This window comes from Rhinolophus ferrumequinum, chromosome 7 (assembly GCF_004115265.2).
Source record: "Rhinolophus ferrumequinum isolate MPI-CBG mRhiFer1 chromosome 7, mRhiFer1_v1.p, whole genome shotgun sequence".
Classification (NCBI taxonomy): Eukaryota; Metazoa; Chordata; class Mammalia; order Chiroptera; family Rhinolophidae; genus Rhinolophus; species Rhinolophus ferrumequinum.
Window position 1 is genome coordinate 11282672 of NC_046290.1, and position 20996 is coordinate 11303667.

The 20996-nt window shown below is 44.8% G+C and overlaps 1 protein-coding gene across 1 annotated transcript in view; it reads right to left on the reverse strand.

The window, feature by feature from the left end:
- MYO10 (myosin X) overlaps nt 1-20996 on the reverse strand; it is a 202874-nt gene that overhangs the window by 83402 nt on the left and 98476 nt on the right. Inside the window, exons 4-9 of the mRNA XM_033110207.1 lie at nt 15267-15454; nt 4721-4855; nt 3152-3276; nt 2648-2661; nt 2444-2528; nt 1761-1864 (exon numbers count right to left, since the gene is read on the reverse strand). Of these exons, the coding sequence (XP_032966098.1) occupies nt 1761-1864; nt 2444-2528; nt 2648-2661; nt 3152-3276; nt 4721-4855; nt 15267-15454 (651 nt within the window). The remainder of the gene's footprint in view (nt 1-1760; nt 1865-2443; nt 2529-2647; nt 2662-3151; nt 3277-4720; nt 4856-15266; nt 15455-20996) is intronic.

Below are 20996 nucleotides of genomic sequence, written 5' to 3' on the forward strand. Positions count from 1 at the left end.
GCCTTCAATCCCCAGACCTCTGGGAAAAGGAACTTCATGGAATTGAAGTATGAAGATACAAATTGAAATTGTATTTGCTGTTGGAAGGATGTATTGAGACACATTACATAAAAAACAACAGCGTAGTCTGTCCATCCTTGTCACTTCTTCAGCAGAAGGCAGAAATGATGTGGTTTGCTCCCTGCCGGCTCCACAGGCGCTCAAATACACGTTCCATACATAAAACCAACTTTAGTCAGAAGAGTTTAGTGTTTCTTTTTAACCCTTTCTGTGTCACTCCTGGTCATAGAATGCTACATAAGGCAGAGAGATGGGCTGGGTGGTATTGACAATGGCACTTACGGTTAAATGCCTGTGTTATAGAAATTACGTCTACAGGCATATAATCATACGATAATCATCAAAGTTGACATATTTGTTGTAAAAATATAACAGAGAGAATGATAAAGTATAAGATTCTAGAATTCTGCCACATGAGGTAACATTTTTGGTATATTTTGTTCCAATATTTTTCTGCCACACATACATATATATGCGGGTGCGCGCACACACACACACACACACACACCCCTTATTTTTTAAATAGAAAGATTACAATGCCTCGTTCTGCTTCCTTATTTAGGTAACAAACAAGTTTTTCCATATTATTAAATACAATTGAGCATGTATTTTGCTTGCTGCAAATGGTTCTTATTTTATGGATATAAAAAATTATTTAAGCCATTCCCCAATCATGATTTTGTAGGTTTAGGGGGAAAGGATATTATTTTTTACAGAAAACAGTATTTTTCCTCCTTTCTGACAAGTTGCACATTTATTTTTGTTTCTTTTTTGACTATACTATTTAGAACTTCCAGAAAGTTAAATAACAACAAAAATTATATGTTCCTGATTACAATAAACTTCAGCTTAGTTGTCATTAACATTTCTGATGGGTGAACACTAAAAAGTAACTGAAAAGTAAATATTAAGGATCTATGAACAGGATACTTATAAGTTCGTTGTGTATATCGGTTATGTCAATGTTATGTATACATTTTTCTTCCTTTCTGACGATATATCCTTTCCTCATAAGACCAAATTTCAAATGCCAAAACCTATCATTTCAATCTAGAAATAAAAGCTACAATGACTGAAACTAGGCCGAGCTCCAAAAGTTAACTTGTAGCTAACAAAAAGAACAATTCTGAATCAGAAAGTAATGCCCCAGCAGGAAAGCAGAGGAAAGCCACCAGGGTACCTTCTCCAGGCACCAGTGTGAAAAGGGAGGCCTTGATGTCCACTGCACCCTAGTGGCCAGCCCGCTCACGGGTGTCACCACAGTGAAACCACGACTTGGATAATTAGGAGTCTGTCACCATGAACAACAGCCTTCTTTCTGTCACAAAGCAGTGTGCTCCAGCTTCAAGAAAGAAGCAAAAAGAAAACAAGGTAGGAAAAAAAAACCATCCTGAGACAAGTCTTCTTTTCCGCAACTCATCCAAAAGAAGAATGAGTTTTCATACTTATTCTAACACATGATCTTTCAGCAAAGAGGGTAATAAATAAAGAGTGAATGGAGAAAGTTTGAGTTGTCAGAGAAGTCTAAGAAGCCATAATAAAATTGGGAAAGAACATTTAAAATGCTGTTCTCACACAGTGGTGCAAATGTAATCACTTCTGTTTTTATTTTTTTAACATTTCGAAACAAAGAATGAAACCAGACACTTTTTTTTGGGAGGGGGGCACTCAAGATAAGGAAAAATAAGAAAGTAACTTACAATAACTTCCTTAAAGGATTCCTGATCATTGATTGTCTTGTCTTCTACACATCCAGACTGATTCAAGTAGTGGTAGTTTTCTGGCACAGATAAATAAAATTCTTCTACAAAAATGAAAAGAAAAACAACATCAATACTTGACTGGCCAGGATAAAAACGAATCTGAGTTTTCACTTTGTGACGTTAAAATAAAGTACATAAATAATTCTGTGCTAATAGTCCCCTATAGAGTTCTCAATTAATTCAGGGAAAACAGAATTTAATTAAACTAAATGGGATGGTAGACAATGTTACTGAAAAAAGTAATCAATGAGGATCCTGTTTTGCTTGTTTTCTCTTAAAAATCAAATGTTCAGAAATTAGCTTTATTCGGTTGTGGTTTAAAAGTAAAACCAAAAGTAGTAACACATTGTAAGTATTTTAATAAGTATCCTTTAAATCAGGAAAGTACGAAGATTCCAACCAAACCAAAAATTGAAGATTTCTCCATTGATGATTTTCCCTTTACATTATTTGCCCCTCAAATGAACTCAACATTTTCTGGTACTTTTGTACATGTTGTTTTGATTGGTGCAAAATCAACAGAGTCCAAGCAGATGTCTTCTCATATCCTAGTGGTTTTTTAAAGGAAAAATGAGTTGCTTGCTAACACGCATTTCTGGGCTGTGGTACCATTCACTCACCTCTCTGCTCATGATCTCGCCCCGCAAGTAGTGCATAGAATATGTGGTAATTCCTTTCCCCCGGATTTTGCCTCACTACTCGGTTCTGTGGACATAAATCAGATCTCTAATCAGAGGAGTTTCCTCTGCTTAATTAACACACACCGATAATTTTCAAAAATTGTTATTGTGGAAGAAAATGTGAAGTAAATCACGTTTACTTACTTTTTCTAATAAATCTTCACATGAAAAGCAATGGTGAGTCAAGGAACAAAACCAGGATATAACCCGCTTAATTAGTCTTTAATTTTCTATTCTTTGTTACAGAAATTATTACAATTCCCTGTTCCTTTGACATTGAGACTTCTGGTACTAAAAGATAAGCCCAAAAGGACAGACTACTTCACCTAAATCCAATTTCAAACATGACACGCAGTGGTGCCCTAGGAGGTACCAAACTAATTGACAGAACTGATTTCAAACAACAAACACCTGATGTTTTTGATGATAAATCCAGTTTTTCAGATTAGGGGCATGATAGCAGAGCTTTCCAAAAGAAAAACAGTTCTTTAGCTCATAGAATGACGAACTGCTAAAACATAGTAAGATGAGAGCAATAACTAGGTAGAACCAGACAGAAATGTTTTGTATTCTTCATAGGTCCTGATGAGAACAGTGTCTACGTACTGAGTCAAATACTACGGATAAAAACTAAACGAAACAGGATACAATCTACAATTCTTCCGCCCTGAATATTCCCATTCCGACAGATGTTCAGCTGAACAAACTTCCCAAAGCGACTGGAATTGTTGTTGTACACTGTCTTCGCGTTGCCAAAAGCTTCCATGATGGGGCTGTGAAAGAAGTGACGACAGCGGCGAGTGTGAATCAGGGTAGATCTAAAAACGGCAAGAATGTTCCTCACAAATGTCAAAACATACGATTGCAAGAAAAATCTGAAATCGAAAGGGCTTAGGGTGATTACGTTTCTTTAAGGATGAGCCAGATTTCCAAAGCACTTCGTGCAATGGGTTTATCGTGCACATCCATCCACCCTGAAGGAGAGATCGGTCGCACAGCTGGTTGTGCGGGCACAGGAGGTGACAGAGTTGAGGAGACCACGGTGGTGGCTCGTCCCTGTGCAACTTGGCTTGGGTTTGTGTACATGAGCCAGGGATCACACAGAAAAAGCCCCCATTTAAATTCTAGGAACAGAAGAAGTTCCAGTCATGGAAAATCCATCCATTTGTTGTACGTCCTGGGAGCAGCTCTTTTAACTTCTTTGGGTCTTCTCCAACTCTACCACGCTGTCAGACTAAATCAGAGGTCAGTAAACTTTTTCTGTAAAGGAACAGATAATAAACATTTTTGGCTTTGTGGGCAATAGGGTGTGTGTGTGGGGGGTGTCTCCGTTGCAACTACTCAGATCTGCTGCTAAAGCTTGAAGCAGCTATAAATATGTAAACAAATGAGTGTCTGTGTCCCAATACAATTTTATTTATAAAAACAGGCTGCCGGAGGAAGACGAAAACATCCTGGAGATAAATGGTGGAAACAGTCGCACAACAGTGTGAATGCACTTAATGCCACTAAGCTGTGCACTGAAAAATGTTTCAAGTTATCAATTTTATTACAATTAAAAAAATAAAGTTTGAATAATACATATTAAAAAAAAAACCCACATCAAAAACACCACCAAAAACAGGCTGCAGGATATAGGTATCAGACTGCAGTCCCGGACTAATTTCCACACAGTAGGATCTGTAAAGTTCTTTTCAGTTCTAAACTCTTATAAGGCACGAGGTAAACACTGAGCAACTAACTGCATATTTTAAATAAAACTTCAGATACCTGACCACACAGCCCTCTTTCAAAGTTCCGAGGCTCACTGCCATCGAACGCATCATTGATCCTCTGCCACATGAGGCCACAAAAATGCCGTTTGCTTTATGGTGTTTCCAAAGGGCTGAACAGAGCCTCGCCCATCTCCGTGCTAAGCCCACTGTTACCGGTGGCTGGAGGCTGAAATTTCTGCCGATTCTCCAAAAAGTTAGCCAAGGATTCTCGGGTAGAAGGAGACTGCAGAATGGTCCTCAGAACCACTCCCTCGCCAACTCAAACCTGGCCCAGGGTCAGTGTGTTGCTAGAAATTGCTATATGCATGTCAAGACTTTTCCTTAATGGTAAAAGAGAAGCCAAGGAAAAATAACACTAATTTTAACTCTTCCTCAAATAAGCCATGCGGAGAGGAAAGTGAATCTTAATTAGTTGGAAATAAGAAACACGATAAAGAAATACCTGCTTTCAAGAATGGCTTGTTCAACACAGGATGTCTTCTCCTTCAAAGACAGTTCCAAAGACTGTTGACTGATGACGGATAAAAACTTGAGGATCAATTTAGTGCTTTCGGTTTTACCTGCCCCGCTTTCACCACTGAAAGACAAAAATGCAGATGTTTGTGCTTCTAAGTATAATTTAAAAAAACAAAACAAAACCCAGCTTGGCCAAGGTCACTGCAATGCATCCACTACACAACCGTCAAAAGGTGAGGAAAAGGGAGCTCAAAATGCCCGTTTCAAGAGCTGTGTTTGAGGGAAGTAGAAATCCTTTGTCCGCTGGCCACTGTGTTTCTGGTGTCACGAATGCTCCTTCTTGGTACACAGAACTACCTTTAGGAAGTTAAGGTAATCAGGTGGATGGTGTCTTCATGCGACAAAGGTCAGCAAGAGCAGGGACCTTCATTTTGCTCATGAGGAGTATCCCAGGTACCCGAACAGCGCCGGGCTGGAGGCAGGCACGCAGGCAAAATTTGTTACATGAAGAAATATGTCGGCAGGACGTGGGAAACGAAAAGCAGGTACATGTGCACATAAATGCAATTGTTCATAAATACTGAGGGACGAGGGAAGAACCCGCGGGCACGCGGCTGTCACTGAGTCGTCTTATTCGCACGACAGTCCCGTGAGGAGGAGGAGGCCGCAGCTCAGCTTCTGAGTCAGAATGTAACACCAGGTCTGTCTGAATCCACAGTCCTGCAGAGACCCCGCTTTGGTGGCTTTGGTGGCGGCGTCTAAGGAAAAGCCAACAAAGCAACACGGGGAGGTGGGCAACGCGAGAAGGAAAGAAGGCACAGCTGGAACTTACAGGACTGGCAAACACTAGCCAGGCAAAAAGGAAGACTGGGGGTAAGATGACAGTGTGAGCGAGAGCACAAATGCCAGAGGAGCTTGGGAAGCTGAGTAAGGGAGGGGGATGCTGGTTAGGCCAGTGGGACTGAGAGTAGAGGCGGAAGAGAAGCAAGGGCCAACGGACCGAGTTTGATGGTTCAGAGGCAGCCAGGGGAGATGGAAGGCAAAGACGGCTCCTCAAGGTCGCCTGGCAAGAACACAGCTCTGGAGGTCATGCTCCAGGAGAGAGGGGTCCCTCTGGAGACAGCTGTTGTTCCAATCCAGGCGCGTGATGGGAGGTCCTGGACAAGTACAAATGGGCTGGTGATGGAGAGCAAGGTATGAAGATGGGAGAGATTTGGAAGGAGAAAATCAGTATTGTGCAAGGCGGCGTGCATGGTACTAGGGGAGAACAGAGGTAGTAAAAAAGGCAGGGAACTTAGAAGAAAAGTAAACCAAGGGCATAGGAACCGTACAGCAATACCAACAATATCACAAGGCAGCAAGTTAATCATCACTAAACGTGTGAGATAAACAGGTGAGTTCCATACAGGTTGTAAAGAAGACCTCATTGAGTGCCAAGATCTGGAAAGTTACTATGAAAGAGGAATTTTTCTGAAAACATGATGAATTTAATCATTCACCACGTTTTCAGCAAAATCCCCCTCCTTTTTTTCAAGGAGGGCGCAGCTCACAGTGGCCCATGCGGGGATTGAACCGGCAACGTTGGCACTTAAAAATCCCCTTTTCTAAGCACATGTAATAAAGGACAAAAAGTGACTCAGAAGTGACACCTTCTGTACCCTGCAGGGTACCCAGGCCCAGGGGGAATCTCCATCAGTCTGCGCCAAGGGCAGTAATTCCATTCCCTTTGCAAGGGACAGGGTTGGCTGTGGGCCGGTGTCAGGCTTTCATCCAGAGACTTAAAGTCAAGTGTGCTGAGGACTCCTGGGGAGGTTTGCACGCACACAAGAAAACAGGCAGAAACGCACCCCCTTCCTGCAGACAACAAATACCTGGGAATCCACACCTATCTTGAGATCATACAGTGAGAGCCAAGAAAAGCAGAGAAACATCCAGCGGGAGTGTCTGAATCCATAAATCTGAAATTGCCCTGTCTCATGTTGTCTGAGATAATCAAGGCCTATGCAAGTTAGGCCAACTTTGGCTGGGTTTTCTGTTATCAGTAACCAGAATCTTCCCGGCAGAGGCGTGGCATTCACCATTGCCTAACGGGCAGCTGCCTGGCACAGTGGCTGGCACATAGGAGGTATTCAGCAAGGATGCATTGAATGAGGAACATAGAGACTAAGATAAAATTGCAAGAAGAGATGCAAGTAATCGTTGATATTTAAAAATTATATACATCTACCTAGCAGTTGTTGACTGAATTATGTTAAAGCAAACAACACTTAAAGGGATAAGTTCTGTGGTTAAAACATGTGAGGCAGAAATAACATCATGGGTCCCCCATCCCACCTCTTTAGCCTCAGGCACACAGAAGCAGACGACACTTCACCCTCCCTTATAGTGGGACAGCCACAGTACAAGGACTGCATGTGGCCGACTGAACAAGAGAGCAGTTGAACAACTGAGCCAGACACGTGCCATGTCCACGTCTGGTGGCTAAAATGCCCCTTCTTGGTCCTGGGAGCTCTATCTGCCACGCGTGCCATCTGGGTACCTTGCGGATGACTCGCCTCCAAAACAAGTAACCTGTGGAGTCAAGTCTCTCGGCTTCCCAGGTGGGGCTGCGAAATGAGCAAGAAATACACATGCCTGTGTTACACCTGAGAGGTGGGGGCTGTTTTATAGCAATGAGCCAGCATAACATGACAAAAATACAGTCTCGGAGAAGACACCGGTCAAACTCAACAGCAAAGACTGGGTCGAGGAGAGGAAAACGCAGGACTCACTGTCATTAATCCGTCATGGCCCTCGATCCGTATGACCCTTCAGACACAGTTTTTCTCATTGGAGCAGCCTGTCTTCACGCACGTCCTTTAAGTACGTCTTTTTTGATATATTAGTAAAACTTGAAACAAAAATAACACTCAGATTTGCACAATGCTCTGCAACAGTAGTTCTCAGCCTCGGCTGCATGGTAAAGCCACCTAATAGGTCCCTGACCTGAGCCTGCAAGGGGAGAACTCAGTCATCAGTATTTTTAAAAATTTTCTAGATGATTCTACCCTGAAGCCAGCTGTGGGAGCTACCACTCTTGAAGGCAGTTTCACGTGATTCGGATAGGACTGCACCAGGAGATAAAAAGTAGCAGCTACTGTATCTGGGGCCATGGAAATGTAACACGAACGAGGCCAAGAGTAAAAACACGTAACTCACAAGTTGTTAAAATGCAGAACTAGGCCACGTCCCCAGACGTGGATACCCAGGTAGCAGCTCATACGCTTTTATCTGACCCTGTCCTCCTCCCCCAGCCGCCTGTGACTTTACATTCCCCACAAAGACAATTTATTGAGGGTCAAAGCCATGTGACCTTTGAAGCCATGGACAAAGAGCATCTCTGCAGGGATTCCCTCCCTCCCTAAATAATCCTGTGCCTACTACGCATCAGGCTACACGAAGTCGTGAGCAAAATGCCCAGGAATGGCATTTGTCTGTGGTCTCACAGCAGAAAGAGGCATCAAACAGAGTCACAAAAGCTGGTTAATCCTGTCAAATATAGATCTCAGGAGGTAATTTAGATAGTGGTAAGGGTTCAAGAAGAGATTGCTCCAGGACAACGACATTTAGACTGAAATATAAAGACATGCATGGGAGTTAACTGGGTGAAAACCGAAGGGGAGAGGAGGGAGACGCTGCAAGAGGAAACCCCTGGCTGCCTTGGAAGAAGGAAAAGCAGCCTGTACAGACCCAGCCCGGGAATGGGGTCCCATGGGAATGAGGGGGCCACTGTTTTCCAGTCAAGAATGGAACTGGTCCTTTTAAATAGGGGCGTGGGGGGGGGGAAGATCATGAATCACAATGTGCCCCCCCACACTTTCAAATTAAGCATCATTATAATGACATGTATGATACCTCTAACACATTATATGCTGCAGGTTACATACGAGTGATATTGTGGTTTATATAATAATAAGAAATATATTCTTGGTCTTTGTCTTGGCAGAGCTCCTAAAAACCTTCGGATTTCCTTAGTGATGACAGCAAGGAAGGTCTCTTCTATTAATGAGGTGACTTTTGGAAAGTTCCTCGCCTACCCCCCCCCCCGCCCCCAGGATTGGGGGGCTGGTTGCAAGAGGCACCAACCGCTGACTAGTGGGTTGGAACTTTCAGTTTCTCCCACTCCCTCTGGGAGGGTAGAAGGGTTAGAGATTGCGTTCAGTCTCCGACGGCCAAGAATTTAATCCGTGGTGCCTATGTAATAAAGTCTCCATAAAATCCCAAAGGGAGGGGGTTCGGAGGGAGAGCTTCCGGGTTGGTGAACACGTGGCGGTGCTGGGAGAGTGGCCGCCTGGCGAGGGCGTGGAAGCTCCGAGCCCCTTCCCACACCTCCTCCTACCAACTCTTCTCTCCGGCAATCTGGAAAGCGAAGTGTTTCCCTGAGTTCTGTGAGCTGCTCTGGCAAATTAATGAAACCCAAGGAGAGGGCGCCTGGAACCGCCAACCTATGGCTGGTCGATTACAAGCACAGGTGACAACTTGGATATGCTTGCGATTGGCATCTGAACTGGGGGTTGGTGGTGGGCAGGGGGAGGTTTGTAGGGCTGAGCCCTTAACCTGTGGGATTTGATGTGATCTCCAGGTAGATGGTGTCAGAATTAACTGCTGGGTGGATTAAATAATATATGCTACATAATATGTAGCATATATAATAACATTTTTTATATATTTATACATATAAATAACACTAGGTATATACTTCTTCTATCATAATTATAGAACTATAAAGCCAAAATAAATTTAAGAGTTAAAGACAAAGAAAACACACCACCAATAAAAGCCAAGTTACCAAGACTCACGAAGCTCTCTGACTGATGTCGTTTTACTCAAACTGAAGAGCTCTTTGCACCGCGACAGCCTTCCTGCTTCTCCCTGGAGCCTGGCTCTCCTATTCTACCATGGGCAGTGTGGTGACTCATTTATTCCACCTCCTGCCTTACTCCAGTCCCTGTAAAAGAGTAACTCGTGCAGCAATTACGATGTTATTTCACCGTCACTCAGAGCAAACACATCACTTACAGATACAGTCCTACATTTTTCTCATTAGCCCGGGGCAGTTACAGTCCTAACCCTTGGCGCCAACACGATTGCAAACACAAACAAGGGCTTCGGAGAAAACATGTTCAGCCAGATGAACTGAAATGAGCTTATACTGTTAAAAAAAGCTTTACAAAGATCATAGTGAAAATGAAGGAAAGAAAACAAACCCAAAGCACTGATGTAGGGGTTCCTTGGGCCATATTAAAAGTTTTGAGAATTTTTTGTAGGTAGAATGAAAGTCCCAAGACCATTTTTAAGCAGGAAGGCAGCACGATCAGGTTCAAGGTTTTAAGGAACCACTCTGGATGGAGTATGGAGCGTGGAGAAAAGTTAGAGGGAGGCAAGAGAGAAAGCGGGGAGATGAGATGTGAGGGCAGAAGGGTAATGAGAGAGAGGGTAGCAGAGGTGAGAGGTGAGAAGCCTCAGGACAGCCTGTGGATGGAGAAAGGAAGGGACAGCTAATGGCCCTGGTCACGAGGGTGGCTGGTAAGTGACAGGGACCGTGGGGAATGACTCCAGAGGGCCGGGCAGCTTGCTAGCACGATGAGCTGGGTCCACAGGTGTACACATCTGTCAAGACTCATCAAGCTGCACACGTCAGATCACTACACTTTACTTCATGTACTTTTACCTTAATTTGGGGGGAGATGCTTTCTAGATCCAAGAATGACATGTTGGTCTCAGGCAGGCCTGGGACCTCAGAAGAGGGAGAGTCCACTTGCTGAGAATGAGGAGCGTGAGGAGGGGCCCATTTCTGGGAGAAAATCAGAATGAATTTAGGACATGCCATCCCTGAAATGCCCAGGAGACATCTCTGTGGTGACAGCTGAGGGGAACGGGGATGTACGTGTGGAACTCAGAGGAGAAATGGGGGGGAGCACTTAAGTCTGGGGGTCATGAAGACCCGAGAAGGAAAGGCAGGTTGGGTAGAAGAGGAGGAGGTGCCCAGAGGACGAGGAAGAAATCCAGAGTGATGGAGCATCGTGGAGACAGTGGGGATTGCGTCGGGTAAGTAAGGGGGGGCGTGGAACCAGAGCTGCCTTTTTTTTTTTTTTTTTTTTTTAAAGAAAAAGATGGGACATACTGGAAATTTTGAACGAGAACGCCAATGATCCAGGAGAAAGGAAGAGGTCAAAGAATCAGGGACAGGGAAACTCAAAGATGGAGCAACGTCCCCAGGACAGTGGCGAAGAGGATACAAAGGAAGGAGGGCCTCTAATGTGAACAGGGCCCCTTATCCACCCCCAGGCCAGCCTCTCAGTGCAGGGCAAGTGTCAGCAAACTAGGGCCCCCACATCTTCCCTGCTGCCTGTTCTGGTAAATAAAGTTTTATTGGAACTCAGCCCAGCGGGTCGTCTGCGCATCATGAGCACGTCCGCACGCCAAGGGCTGAGTTGAGTGGTTGTTACAGAGACCGTTTCACCCACAAAGCCTGACGAATGTACTCCCTGGCCCTTTACAGAATACCCTTGCTGACCTCCATACTGTGAGTCAAATCCCCGACTCACATGATTTTCTCAAAGCACACATCAGTCACTCTGCTGCTTGCAGAAGACTCCTCTACTGCATACAGAATTGAGCCCAAAGGTCTTCGCGAGCAGGACAAAGCCCTGAAGGTGCAACCCTGTACCAGGCATTCGGATCCCGTCCTGAAGCGAACCCAGGGAGACTCAAGTTCAACTCCTGTCTGTTGTTCAGAGCTCAAGTCTCTTTGGCAAGTCACTCAACAGCTCTGAGCCTCAGCTTCCCCATAGAAAATGCGTCGTGGGCTTCTCCGAGGATTACACACCAATCAGTCTTTCTCCATAAATGTCAGTTCCCTTCCATGGTCTTTCTCCAGCTCCTTCATGTGCCTCAGCAAATCCCGTGGCCTTGTGAGCATACCTTCCATTTCTTACTTATCCTTGTTTTCCCAAACATCTATGTTTTCCTGTGTCCTCCCCCTTCCCCATGCCAGCGGCTTTCCTACCTATTCTTGAACTCATAATCACATGTCACTTTCTCTATGAAATATTGTCTTGGTTCTTTCTTGATCGTCTACTACCACCTTCTCTGAGCAGCCATACACATACACATTTCTATGCTACCATTCGGCAAGCTGTAGTGGAATCACTTATTTATATCAGTGTCTTCCCATCAGAGCAGAAGTTCCTAAAGGGCGGGGATTGGGTCCTTATTCTTTTTAATGTTTTTAACCCCCAAAGCTTAGCACGGTAACCTGCCCTATCACCTGAGCAGAAGACATGCCCATGCCTTATTCTGGTTGGTAGCTTTCTGATCCAGGACGCGAGTTCTGCTCACTATTCCAGTCCAATCATTTCCCAATATATCACCAGAAACAGAAAAACACCAAACGCCCAATTATCCTTCCAGAGTACAGAAGACACAGTTAGGAAGAAATAGCTCCAGTTTTGGAAAACCAAAACGTGCAAAGCAAGCAGAGGTCCTAAACCAATAGTTGCCCCTCTATCCGTCCTCTGATTGACAGGCTGTTGAAGACTGGTCTTCCACCAGACACTGTCCGGGGCAAAGGTGAATTAGCCAGAGGCCTCACCTGCCCTATATAGTTTAAAAGATCGTATGTACTAAAAGGCCATCCTCCACTAAACGCTGTCTGTCCAATACAATGTATGAAAAACTGAAGTCAATGCGAAATGCACCAGCTTAACCAAGATCAAATACTGACCAAGTCAGATGGAAGAAAAAATATTCCAGGAAGTTTTAACCTTACATATTTATATTTTAAAAACTATAATAGCATAAGCATTCATTTAAACGTGCACAGAAAGTTAAAATAAAACTAGAGCTTCAGAGAGGTAACAACTTGAAAGTGAGACCAACAAAAGAGGGTTGGACTAGAAGGCTGGAGACGTGGCATTGCCACCAACTAGCTGGGGACCTTGGCCAAGAGATGTGGGCTCATAAAATGAGAGAAAAACTGATCTAGGAAGTCCTGTGTGGTTCCAAACGGGCTTGTTTTCTGATTTAAAATGCATCAGCATGAGAGGTTTTCAAAGCAGTAAAACACGTTGTAGCCACCAGGGGGCAGACCTTGCCTGAGGAAATCTAAATAGGGCTCCAGGACCCTGCAATTTTTATTTTTATGATCAATTTTCTCTTAATTCCCACAGCCCCCACCCCCACTAAAAAAAAAAAATACTGCTGGAAAGAGCTATTAAAAACCAAAACACATTTTAATGAGACATCTATTCTTAAATACTCTGTTTCCTGAGTTAATTTAGATAAATACAGTTACTCTTTTCACGTCAGCATTACACAATGGGATCTTTCTGTTTGGGATCCACTCCCCCTCCCTTCCCCAGCCGCTCCACCTGACTTTTAAAGACCACAGTCTTTGGCGTGAAAATGCCAACCCCTTTCCGTTTTATTACACACACGCACATGTACATGCACACACATTCATGACCTCATTTGATTTTTTTTACTTTCTTCCTAAGCTGCTCTGTCTAGCGAGTGGTACACTAGCCATGCTCTCATTCTTTCCACTTAAAGTATAATAATACGCACAAGCAATTATCAATGGCAAATATTTAGGCACCTCAGCGTAGAAAACAATTCGATCTTCTTAAAATAGATTAAGTTCTCTTTCCGTTTATCTCTTTAAATTAGATTCTGCATGCTGAACTAGTGATCTTAAGTTCTAACTTTTCAACTTTAGTGACATCATCTGAATGAACCCACAAATAGTGCTTCTAGTCATAAGGCAAGTGACTTTATCGGGAATGTGACTCTCAAGGCTCTGTTTATATATTAAGCAAGTAGCGTCATTCTGATGAACTGTGAGTTATAATCACTCACATTTACTTAATTGAATAAATTGACGGTCCCTCGAGTGGTTTCCACTGACCAGCTCATTAGCACCGTTAAGGTGACAGAGAGAAGAGAACGTACCAGCCCAGATGCTTCCCTCCCTTTAAAGAGAGAGGCAGACAGAGGTAGGCTGAGAGGTAGGGGGGGGGGACAGGGAAATAGGAATGAGAAAGGCACTGCTCTGTCTTTCTTCTTCACGTAATTCTGATTTGCCATAGTACAAAGCAAGGACCCCGAGCGTTATGGGTTAAGACAGCGGGTCAGAACACAGTCCCTGACAGCAGGTTTCTGTGCACGGCACCTGTAGACATCACACAGAGCAAAGGGCTGTTGGAAGGTTTCCGTGAGCTGGTGCCTGGAAAGTTCTTGGCACCGAGTCCATGACAGTCAACACTTCAAAACCAGGTTAGCCATCATTTCTTGCCCATCTCCAATCAGCTACCACACAGGGCAGTGTGAGCACCTCCCAAATATCCTTGGCTGGGGGTGCCTCCATTTCCCTTCCCTGGGGTTTCAATGAGGGGTGTCCTCTGGCATGCCTGCCCACCTCCACACTCCCACAGGAGCGGGAGTGGCTTATCTGACAGGTGACACGGGGAAGGGCTGGGGTGCTCACCTAGGAAGTCGTTTCCCACAGTGACTGTGGCCACCAGTTACTTGCCTGTACCTATGACCAGGTGGGTCTAATTTGGGGGCTGCAATGTCAGCAAACCTGATTGGCTGGAGGTTTAAACCTGCCATATGGCTGTCCATCTGTCTCCTGGGCCTGACTTCCATTGAATCGGAAACCTGGAGGGGGTGGTGGAGACTCAGTTGCCACCCTCCCCAAATCCAAACACCCCTTGCCTCTTGAAATAATATCATTATCTTGCCACAAGTTGGGACTAGAAAGTCAACTAAAACAGACGTCAAAATCTCCTTTCACTCCAGCAGCTCTGTCGAGTACGCTCTTGGTTCTCAGTGACAGCCATCTCCGTGAGAGAATGCCTGCAGGACCCCCGAATGGAGTGCCTGGCGACTCCATGGAAACCTCACTGAGAGTGACATTCAGCGCACGCCTGCCTTGGATACCATCCAGGGGTGTTCTGATCGTCAGGAGACCGGGATCCCAACATAAATATTTAATAAGTAGACCCAGTAAGACGTCACTAGAATATAGGGGATGAGGCCAATTTGAATTACTTAATAAAAATTAAGAACTATTTTTAAAGAAAACTAGATTCTATTTCTTTTTCAGACCGTTCCTAGTAATACATGTTTGATTGTGGGGCTTCTGGTCATTTATTTTAATAAAGAAGACTGAACTGAAATATGTATGTTAAGACCCTTCTCTGTCACCAAAAAAATAAAATAAGCATTCCCTTTTACCATTCCCTTAACATACGCAGATACCTAGCAGTCCCTTTTCTATAGCCAATTCAAATGTACGCTTCAGGAGCATCCAATAAAAATCATTACAAATTCTTCAATGCGGGCGATTCCATCTAGAATAATCTAGATGCAGGAGCTTGGCTGGCTGGGAAGGCACTGCTCGTGGAGACACCGCCAGCAGGCGGGCTCGGATGCTGGCTCTGCAGTGGTCCCCAGGGCAGCCCTCCGCCAGCCTTGTGGGTACCGGTTACCTGATGAGGATGCACTGGTTGTCGTGGCGCTTCCATAGACAGCGGTAGCACTCATTGGCGATGGCAAAGATGTGCGGGGGGAGCTCCCCCAGGTGACGCTTGCTGTAGCGCTCCATGGCGGTGCGCTCGTACAGGCCGCTGATGGTCTTGTAGGGGTTCACGGAGGCGATGATGGAGCCGATGTAGGTCTGCAAGCACAGGGGCAGCGGGTCACACACGGCACTGGGGGGGGGGGTGTCCTGGGCGAGAGCTTCGCACCTCCACCCAGGCTGGGACAGGGACAGAGAGAGTCTGGATGTCACTGAAGCCTGAGCTTTACACAGAATCCACCTGAGTGTAAGCTAAGGGGGGGAGATGGCTTTTGTGTCCCACGGCACACACGGTTCCCGTGTCTTTTTGGTACAGGATCTTGTCATTCCCTACAAGGGAAGGAAGCCATTTCAAAGACAGCTTACAGTGAAAGGTACAGAAGATGCTGAAGCAGGCCAGGCCCAAATCCCTGTCACCGTGTCCTTGGCAGGTGTTTATTATGAACTGGCAGGATTCAAGAAACACCAAGAGAGGCAGAGCAGAGGGGTAAGGGCAGGGAGGAAGGAGAGTTACTGTTGAACGCGTACACGGTTTCTGTCTGGGTCGGTGAGAACATTCTGGAGGCATGCTATAGTTGCATACCATTGTGAATGTATTTAATGCCTGAATTGTACATTTCAAAATAGTCAAAATGGTAAAGTTTATGTTATGCATATTTAACCATTTTGAAAATACTAGGTATTCAGTCCTCTCAAATGCCTCCTGAAGTGTCCCATCGCTTATCTGGAATTTGGTTGACTGACACGTTTACCCTTCTGGAACAAAAGCCAGGCCAGAAATTAAGCAAAATCCTCAGAGCAGCGAAACAGAGGCTACTGAGTTATGAACGTGGAATGCCCTATGTCCCCTCCATACGGACATAAGTATTCACTCGTACTTCTGTGAGAAATGCTAACCAAGTTTGGTTATCTGGTTCCCAGGCTCAGACGCAGCTGACGAAGCCAATCAGAGGGGCAGAAGTAGAGTCCTGTAACCACCACCACCCACTGGCCAGGTTTTAGGTGCATGTGCTGTGCAAGGGGCTTCAGGAAATGTGCTAAACCATGGGGGCTAAACCGTGACCCCCCCCCCAATTCCCATGTTGAAGCCCTAAATCCCCAGTCCCTTAGATTAGGATTATTCTGGATTGGAGGTAGGGCCTTCAAAGATATTGAAGTTAACCATTAGGATGGGTCCTGATCCAATCTGACCAGTGTTCTCGTAAGAAGAAATGTGGACACACAGAGAGACACCACGGATGTGTGCGCACAGATAAGACCATGTGAGGACACGGCAAGCAAGTGGCCACCTGCAAGCCAAAGAGAGATGCCTCAGGAGGAAGCAACCCTACCGAGTATCTTGATCTTGGACTTCTAGCCTTCAGAACTGTGAAAAACTTAATTCTTGTCCTTTAAGCCACCCAGTCAGTGATATTCTGCTATGGCCGCGCGAGCAGCCTAATACAGAGGGCCTGGCCCCTTCAACACTCACAATAACCCTGGGAGGTTCCAAGTATTCCTAGCCCTGCTTTTCAGATGAAAAACTGAGGCACAGAGAGACAACTCGGTGTATGGTCACAAAGCCAGGAAGTGGTACAGTTGAGATGTGAACCCAGACAACCTCATTCCAGGGCCTCCTCTTCTCTCATTCACTGGCAAGGCTTGGCAATGCAGCAGAGGAAAAGAAAAGCAGGACCACGAGACAGAGAGTCCAAACATCCTGAGAGCATCTGCACCCTATTACAGCAATTTGTCATCATTTATATTCACAGTGACTGCCAGGCACATCAGGCAAAGTATCGTATGTTCCATGTAACTGTTTTCAAATGGAAGGGGGTCTGTAATGAGTACTGGAAATATACTGAACCAAAAAAGGTTAAAAACATAAAAGACATATTACCGTATGACCCAACGATTCCACTCTTAGGTATATGCCCAAAGAATTAAAAACAGGTACTCCAACAAAGACATCGCAGCGTTATTATTCATGAGAGTCTCACGGTGGGAAGAGCCCAAATGTCCATCATCAGATAGAGGGGTAAACGAGATGGGCATATGGATACAATGGAATATTCCTCCGCAAAACAACAACAAAGTGAAGTACTGATACATGCTACAACGTAGAGGAACCTTGAAAATATCACACCAACTTAAAGAAGCCAGATACACACGTGCACACAACCCGAAGGAACAAGGAGCGAGCATCATGTTCCTTCACTTCCATCAAATGTTTAGAACACACACCTTCATATTTTAACCCAAAGTGAGAAACAAAAATGCTCTGGTGACAAATTATAGACCATTTAGGAAAGGAGAGAAGGCACTTAGATTTTCAGGGATGAAATAACTTCATTAGAGTTCAAATAATAAGTACGTACGTTGTGGCTGACAGTAAATTCAGTAAATGGACTCCCATGAACCAACAGGGATAGCAAACAACCAGACTGAATTTGGGCCAAAACACAGTAATCTGAAATCCCTTATTTAAAAAAAGAAGAAGAAAGGAAACAATGTGTAAAACGTGTGTCTGGCTGGTATAGAGAGACAACCCAATTTGTTATTGTTACTTTTTAAGATGATCGGAAACCTTGCCTCAAGTAGAGTGAAGTGTCTCTATATCGTGAGACACGCCCCTTTAGCACCCGGGTACATTAGGCTCTTAAAACATGAAGGCACAAGTTTTACAATTTCACCTTCTCACTAATGACCTAAGTCATTTCTTTAAAAGGCTTGTCACCGATCTGAAATGACAATTAAGACTACATGTTTCCACAACAACTTTACCTGGTATTTCAGAATTATGGGGCACAGAGGACAATACTACCTTCGGAGTCACACTGTCACACTGTCACATGCCTTCATTGGCTCCAATAAGACCTTGAGATGTGGGGACGGTTCTGCGTCCTCTGACAGATGAGCAAAGGGTGAAGGCTGGTAAGCGTGGGTTGTAACGTCGATGCGTCACGCTGCAGGTCTGCGGCGACCCCTTCACCACTCACCATGTACAAAACGGGAATCATGCCAGACTCCGTCCAGGCTTGTCATCAGTGGCCAGTGTCTCCATGTCCTGTAAGCTCTGCTTTCCACAAACCTAGAATCTATCCTCTTCCCCTCCATCTCGGCTGCCCTGGCCTCACTTGCTAAAGATTTCCATTTCCTCATTGACATCCCATAGTCCTGCACGCTCATCCCAAGCTCCACACTTGACAGATGACCTTCAGAAGATGGAACTAACTCTCCAGCTCAAAACTCAACAGCTCCCACGAACTATCGGATCAACCACAGGGATATCTGAGAAGAGACTTTGGCTCGCAAAAAGGTGATAGGACACCCCAAGTCCTAATGAATTATTCTCAAAACTGTTACAGAAAAGGGGGGCCTTCAGCACTCTGAAGGGTCTTCATGTAGTCATAGAGTTTTTATTGCTTGTGGCCACGCACACACCAAATAGCACTTTGGACCTCCCAAAAACAGAAATGTAAAATAACATGGCAACAATAGTTCCTAATGGTTTATTCAAAGAAAGACACAGTGTGAAATCTTAGCGGTCCAGCAAAAAAATAATTACGGCCAAAGACATCTTTTTTCCTCCCCCACTACCTTCAACACACCAGTTTGCATGAATGATTTTGTCACTAAACGAATAACAGATGCATTGAATAATAAGGCAAGTTCAACAGGTAACGTAAATTAAAAAATGGTGACTGGGGAATGGAGGGGGCAGGAGAAGGCCCCACTTGTAAATTAAGCACCAAGCGAAGCCAAGATAAAATACAGTAAGAAATCCTAAGAGCTATGAGACATTTGTTGCATGCCTGGACCATTTATCACTCTATAAAAAGGTATTATTACCGCTCTAAAAACGGTCATGATAACGCCATGCAGTTAAGATTCTGGACACACGCCACTCTCAAACATGAGGTGGGACCAGGTACTTACTGGTTTCCTCATATGGGATTCCAAATTCCACAAGAATAAATAGCCTGGTGGTTGTAACGGCTTTTCAGAAATAGCAAGTACATTCTATTTTGAAGCACATAAAAAAATTTTTTTCTCTAGTCAGAAAAGTTCCTCATAACTCACCAAATAATACATTCCCTTGCCCATGTTAATAATCTGGAACAGCTGCTGCACCTCCTGCTTAAAAACGTTGGAAGAAACTCACTGTATTTCTTCAACCCAAAATCTATCAATTCAAGGTTTTCTAATACCTAGTCTCTTAACTCTCCATTAAAAAAAAAGAAAAAGAAAAAAGAAAAGAAAAAGAAAAAAAGAAAAATCAAGCGTAACTAAGAAAACAGAGTGCCCCAGTGGCCTCAGATGCTGAGTTGCTTGTAGACATGGAGGGATCTGTGCTACTGTTGGGAGGTCGCTATTCCGACACAGGAACAAATGATCTGGACAGCAAGGGTCAGCCAAGTCACAAACCTGGAAATCCTCAGCCTGGAGCTCCCTTCCCTGGGACACTGCTTAGCCCGTCTGGGCCCAAGATTCTCATCATTAACAACAACACACCCTCTGTTATGCCACACAACTGCTACTGTTTCCCCGAAAATAAGACCTGACTGGAAAATAAGCCCTAGCATGATTTTTCAGGAGGACATCCCCTGAACAGAAGCCCTGATGCGTCTTTTGGAGCAAAACGTAATACAAGACCTGGTCTTATTTTCGGGGCAGCACGGTAGGTGAAAGGGCTACATACATCGGAGGGGATTAGTGTTTTTGTTAATGAAAATAAAGCCACAACTGCTTTGCATCATGTGGTCCTGAAAAGCTGGATGTCGACCAAGTAATGTGAAACGCACTAGGGAAACTGATCAAGTTGGTTCCACGGCATACTTTCCTAAAGGGAAGAACTTGTTAAGAAGTGGAACCATTAGCCAGGTTTATTTCCCACCCACCACTGTCCTCTTTCCTTCTCTTACCATCATCTTGGCCAAATATGGCAAGGAATCACTTCCGGAATCTTTACCGTGAACGCAGCTCCAGTTTTAAATCACAGATCTGTACACTGGGTGTCTTCACTTGGATGCCCCTTAGCTTGAACGCCAGGTGGACAAGGGTGAGCGCTCCAAAACACGTTTCTTCTCACAATCCCATCATGACAAATGGCACCACCGTCTACCCAAATGGTTGATCCAGAAATATCGGAATCATCCCGTGGCAATTCAGCCTAGTTGCCCCCAAACTCAATCAAACACTTAGATTCTACCTTCCAGTATCTTCGGAGTCCAAACACTCCCAGGATTGGTTCAGGACGCCATCATTTCCTATATGGCTTGCCAGTCACCTCTCCTCCTCGACTGGATGCCTCCTGCACTGATTCATCCCCCTGCAGCCAGAGTGCGTTTTCCCAGAACTCATGCTTAAAGTTGTTCCCTGTAGCCTTTACAAGTATATTCAAGGTCATTAACTCGCACGCAGAGCCCTTCCTCACCTGCTCCTGACCACCTTGCCAGCCAGCTGCATGCAACCTTCATTGCAGCATCTCCAATGTCCTGCAGTTGGACAAACGCATCCCGTCACAGGACGTCATGTCTTCTGCCAGGAAGGAGCCACCCTCCTCTTGACGAAATTCCCCAAGGAACGCTTTAAAACTCGGCACTACTCATGCCTCGGCTGGGAGTCATTCTTCTGACCCTCTCGTCATCTTCTCCTTCTG